Genomic DNA, 5,936 nt, shown 5'->3' with positions numbered 1-5,936 from the left:
AAGGGGAGATAGAATGGAACCAGCCAGATCCACCAAAGGAGAACAGGGGAGTGTGCTGTCCTGGGAGGTGAGGGGAACGGATCTAGCATATAAGGAGAGGGAGCAGGCAGAAGAAATTAATCCTTTCAGTGAAGAAAAACAAAACAAAACAAAAATGGGGAGAATAGGATGGCTGCAGGTGAAGGTAGGTTTGCTATTTTATAATGAGAAGGTTCATCTTTGAAGAATGAGATGAGCTTGCCTCCTGAGGGGGAGTAGGAAGGCCGCTCTAATAAAGTTTGAGACTACTTTACATAGTCTTGGTCAATTTTGATAAATTTCTCCAGAGATACCTGCTGCCTCCATTCCTCACCACTGGCTCACTCCTGACACGACACCAGTAGGGTTTCCATACTCTCCCACGATAGCTGTTACTGTCACCACTGAACTCTATCATTAAATTCAAATTATGAGAAAGAAATTTGGAATCTACACTATTGGTATTATTTATTAGCTTCTATTGATTAAGCATCTGCTCAGTGTTAAATAAAAAAAAATTTAAAGTAGTCACTGTTGGGTTTTGTTGTTTTTTTTACCATAATCCCTATTTGTCAGAAGAATGATGAAAATGGAAACTGCTCAGGGGAAGGAATTGAATTCCCTACAACAAACTTATATGAACTGGAAAGCCGTGTTTTGACTGATCATTGGTCCATCCCTTACAAGAGAGAAGAATCGCTAGGAAAATGCTTGTTGGCGTCTACCTACCTTGCAAGACTTGGTAAGTTTTCAGACTTCAGAACTTGTGAGCAGATTTTTTTGTTTTTTAATAAGAGACCTGACTTTATAATCTTAGAACATTTACTCTATTCTTTGCTTATCCCCTGTGGAATATTTAAAGCTTTGAATTAAATCAACTGTTTTCATCCAGCTCCAATAGAGTGTAAGATTCTTTAAAATATAATTGAAAAAACTTATAAATTGAAATTAACTTTTCCACAGAAGCTTGGAGCATTTTAAAGGTCCCAATTCATTGGCTTTTTATTTTTTTAAGAGAAGGTAATATTTATTTAACAGACATTTTGTACTTACGTGTTTGGCACTGTCTTAAGTGCTTTACAAATATTAAACTAGTAGAGTAATAAAATAACACTAAGTTGGAAGAATGGGTGTCAATATAAGGAAGCTTCTATAGTATGTTTTAAGGAGAAAATAATTTCTTTTTCGTATTGAATTCAATTGTAAAGTAAGAATTGGGCCACTGTTATGTGGTTTTTTTCCTCCTTATTAAAAGTGTGCATAGTTTACCTCCATGATTAAATATGAGGCACATTAGTAGGTAGGAAATGTTTTCACAGGATTAGATTTAATCCTAATGGGCAATTTTCTGGTACGTTTATTACTGGCTTTTCAGCAGCAACATTTATTAAGTGCCTATTAGGATGTAGATACTGTGATAGGCAGTGGTTCCGAAAAAAGAAAATGTGTTCAGCATGCATTCACTTAGCAAGTTATCACTTACTGTGTGCCAGGCACCCTTCTGTGCATTTTGTTACACAGTTAATCAGTTTGTTTTAAGGAAGAAGAGTGATTTTTGGCATTTATTGAGAATATTTATATTTTATAGAGCTGTTTAGGAAAGTAACGGTAAGTAGTGTTTGGTTTTATTAGTTACAAGTGGCCCAGTGCACGTCCCTAACTGCCTCTGCCTGCCTGCCTAATCTTGCCCCCAACTGCCTCTGACTGCCTGATCACCCCTAACTGCCCTCCCCTGCCAGCCTGATCTCACCCCCAACTGCCCTCCTTTGCCAGCCTGATATTGCCCCCAACTGCCCTCCCATGCCAGCCTGGTTGTCCCCAACTGCCCTCCCCTGGCAGCCTGATCTTGCCCGCAACTACCCTCTCCTGCCAGCCTGATCTCGCCCCCAATGGCCCTCCCGTGCCAGCTAACTTGGTTCGGATTGGTCGGTTTCTATGCCAGTCAGCGTCAAAAGCTCTGCCTCCTAGGCAGCCATTGGCTCCTCACAGTTCACCCAGATTTGGTTCTGATTGGTCTGTTCCTATGCCAGTCAGCATCTCTGGCCTATCTCTGGGCCTGATCAGAGAGGTGGGGCTGATCAGTAGCCCCTGCGGAGACCCGGAGAAGAAGAGAGTGACACGGCTACTGGCGAAGCCTGGAGAGGAGAGGCAAGGGCTGATCAACAGCTGCCACGGAAGCTGCGGATCAGACCCTGCCTCTCTCTCTGGGCCTGATCCACAGCCTCCTCCCGCAGTCAGTGCTGGGTCGCTGTGCCCACACCCGCAGCAGTCAGTGCTGGGTCACCACAGCAACAGAGCACTGACTGCAGGACTGACTTCGGTGTTCAGTTGAGCCTTCGGTAGGGCTTACGGACCCTGGGTTTTTACATATTACGATTTAATCAGGTCATTTGAAGTTACTCTGACATGGAAACATAAGTTCAGCCATTTCAGTTCTAATTAATATTTATTTATTATACTATTTAACAAGTGTATATTAATAATAAGTAAAAATAAATATATTGTGGTACTAATAAATAAATTAATACTGTGATTGTTTCTCAGCCTGTTCCTTCATCAGAATGTATACATTCTGCTTTTAATAATCCCTTAAGAATCAAGTTTTCTATCATAAATAGTTCCAGATGTATGAATTTGAAATGGTACATATGGTCTCTACAAACTACTTAAAAATCTAAGGCATATTTTTTCATTTATTTTACTAAGGTCTTTCCGAGTCTGATGAGAATTGTAAAAGATTTATGGATAGGTGTATGCCTGAAGCATTTAAAAAGGTAAGAAGTATGTGCTCAGCTGATTTATTTTGTGCTGGGGTTGAAGTTGAACAGGCTTTTTGTTTTAGTTTTTTATGTGTGAGACCAGTTTATGAATCTTGTTCAACTGAGGAATCCTCTAATATGAAAAAAGTAGCTGTAAATTTGGGGCTTATAAATGATTTGCTTCTTTTGTATTTAATTGCTTGCACATGTCTTTGGTTGACTATCACTTCTGCTATTTAATTGTTAAGGTTAAAATATTATACTAGGAAATTAGACATCTTACTAAACTAAGGATTGTGGCACTTAGGAAGATAATATTTATCAGAATACAAGCCATTTTATACTTATTTTACTGAGGTGGAAGCAGATGTTTTAAACTACAGAAAGTTTGACTGAATTGAGTATTCTTGCTGGCAGAATGACATGCGGATGACAGCATCTGTGTGGGATAAAGTGATAATAGGAGACCACAGGACTTGTTTTTCTAACTTAAGGAAGGAAGATTCCCTTTTCAGGATGAGTCCTGAATTCCCACAAGAACTGGGGCAATGTCGTAGACACTGTAGTTTTTCCCAGCCTGTAGCCAGTGCTGAGCTCAAAGAAAAGATTTAGTAAATCTTTGTTGAAAGAATAAATGAGCCCTAGCTGTTTGTCTCAGTGGATAGAGCGTTGGCCTGTGGACTAAAGGTCCCGGGTTTGATTCTGTTCAAGGGCACATGCCTGGGTTGTGAGCTTGATTCCTGGTGGGGGGAAGAGCAAGAGGCAGCCGATCGATGATTCTCATCATTCATGTTTCTATATCTCCCTCTCCCTTCCTCCCTGAAATCAATAAAAATATATTTTTTTAAAAAAGAATAAACGAGTCTCCTGCTGTCTGGTACTTCTGGGTTTTCACAACCATTTTTGTCTCATGCAAGTAAATCACTACAACTACAGATGGGTAAAATTTAAACCCAGTGAAATAAACTGTTCATTTGCAAACTGTTATTCTCATCTGCATCTTGACAGATAGAATCTCCTTTGATTCACGACTTAAAAAATAACAAAATTAATTATAGGAACAAAAAATAGCTTCGTCTTTGAAAAAGGGAAGAAATCTTTAAAATTGTCATTCGGCCCTAGCTGGTTTGCCTCAGTGGATAGAGCATCAGCCTGTGGACTGAAGGGTCCCAGGTTTGATTCTGGTCAAGGGCACATGCCTGGGTTGTGAACTTCATCTCCAGTAGGGGGTATGCAGGAGGCAGCCAATCAAAGATTCTCATCATTCATGTTTCTATCTCTCTACCTCCCCCTTCCTCTCTGAAATCACTAAAAATATATTTAAAAAATAAAATTGTCATTCAGTTAGGGATTATTTGCAATGAGAATTTATCTTCATTTTGGATGAATTCATCGACCAATTTGTAGTTTAAAATTATTTTAAGTTTTTAAAAATTCTTGTAAGAATCAGGGTAGTAGTGTAACAAACCATGAGACATCTATAATAATAAAAGTGTAATATGCTAATTAAACCAGACAGCCAAAAGACCCTCCCAATGTCCTTCTGGATGAAGCCAGGGCTGTGAGGGCCGAGGCAAGCCACAGAGGCAACCTGCCTCAGCTGCGAGGGCCGAGCCCCTTGCACGAATTTTGTGCATCAGGCCTCTAGTATAATACATGCCTACATTTACAGAGACAGAAAAATGCAAGTTTCTTCAGTTATGGAAAGGATTTATTAGCATAAGGAAAGGACCTTTAGGTTGATGATCTCCAGATCCAGAGAACCCTGTCAATTCCTAGCAAGTTGCATTTTTGGAATATAATACTCTAATTCTATACAGAGATGCTTCAGAGGACTGTTTTATATTATGCCCTCAGCTGTTGGTACTAGTATAACAAATGATCAGGGGGTTGTTTGGGGGTTTCTCTGTAAAACTGTGAGCACACGGGCACCCTGCGTTGTATTGTTCATGGTTGTTTATGTAAAAATGCCTGTTAAATTTCTTTAGTGTTTAGAACTTTAAAAAAGATTCTCCTCCCATCACCAAGGCATGCTTTCCTTTATTAAACTGAAGAGCTACAGAATTCTGTGTGCCTTTAGACTTGGCTGCTGGGAAACTCGGAGTGTTTTATATAATTGGTCTTGGTTTCCTTAGCTGTGTTTTCTGGTATGATGACTCCTTCTAACCCACTTCTCTAGGGTTTTCTTATAAGCTGCCTCAAATTTTTTAGAAGGGTATAAGTAATTCATAAGCACTTGTATGAATAAGATGCACAAAAGGAGCTTGGTTGTCATTTCTGCTTTCTTCACCTTACTCCTTCAGGCCAGCCTGGATTCTTTACTAGTATATTGAGGGGGGAAATGTAGGTGTAGCCATAGTGCACAGGTATGCATCTTCCCCACCAGGGGCTGCCTGTCCCTGCCCATCTCTTCTGGAAGACAGAACTTCATTTTCCAATTAAAAATTGAATACTTGAGGTGGCAACAGAGGGAATAGTGCTTAATCCACCTACTTTTTTTTGTTATTGTCACTATGAAGCTTCTCAAATGTTAATCTCTGCTGCTTTAACTTTTAAATATAAGAAGACTATATAGGCAAGCAAAAAAACACTCCTTGGTTTATATAAAAATCGGTCTTATGATTATTGCTCATTTGAGCAAATAGTGCAACTAATTGGAATGTCAAAAATCTGAAACTGAGGTTTTCTTTTCCTCTGCAGCTAAAGAAGTTTGAGCTCTCTTAGGCTGCTTTTGTTAAGAGCTTGTTAATGTGGCCACGATTAAATTTTTATTGCACTGTATTTTCTCTCTGAAGGGAAATCTTATACAAACATGAAATCACTGTATCAATTTACCATCCTATCTAATAAAAGAGAAACATGGTAATTGGCGTACGACCGCTACTCTTCCCATTGGCTAATCAGGGCGATATGCAAATTAACTGCCAGCCAAGATGGCAGCCAGCAGCCAGGCAGCTTAAACTGAACATGAGGCTTGCTTGCTTCAGTGACAGAGGACTCCAATGTTCCCCGCCTGCCTTGCCGGCCTCTGAGCCTGCAGTTTGAACATTGTAACAAATATAGAAGCGAAACAAAACTCCAGAAACCTGCTTTTAGCGACCCGGGATCTCAGAGCTGGAGTTGATACAGTTTTGATTACAGAACCGAAACAAACCAGAT

The 5,936-nt window shown here is 39.8% G+C and overlaps 1 protein-coding gene across 2 annotated transcripts in view; it reads left to right on the top strand.

Annotated features, from left to right (window-relative positions):
- Positions 1 to 679: 679 nt before the first annotated feature.
- Positions 680 to 5,936, top strand: part of USP24 (ubiquitin specific peptidase 24) — a 97,319-nt gene continuing 92,062 nt past the window's right edge. Inside the window, exons 1-2 of one of the 2 annotated variants that reach the window (XM_015566967.1) lie at positions 680 to 760; positions 2,725 to 2,792. In XM_015566967.1, the coding sequence (XP_015422453.1) occupies positions 2,760 to 2,792 (33 nt within the window). In that variant the 5' untranslated portion in view covers positions 680 to 760; positions 2,725 to 2,759. Of the gene's footprint in view, positions 761 to 2,724; positions 2,793 to 5,936 lie in introns of those variants that run through there. The other variant, XM_015566965.1, reaches the window with a different exon arrangement.

The sequence above is a fragment of the Myotis davidii genome, unplaced genomic scaffold, assembly GCF_000327345.1.
Source record: "Myotis davidii unplaced genomic scaffold, ASM32734v1 scaffold79, whole genome shotgun sequence".
Taxonomy (NCBI): Eukaryota; Metazoa; Chordata; class Mammalia; order Chiroptera; family Vespertilionidae; genus Myotis; species Myotis davidii.
The sequence above is the reverse complement of the archived record's forward strand: the minus strand, read 5'-3'. Positions and strand labels throughout refer to the sequence as shown.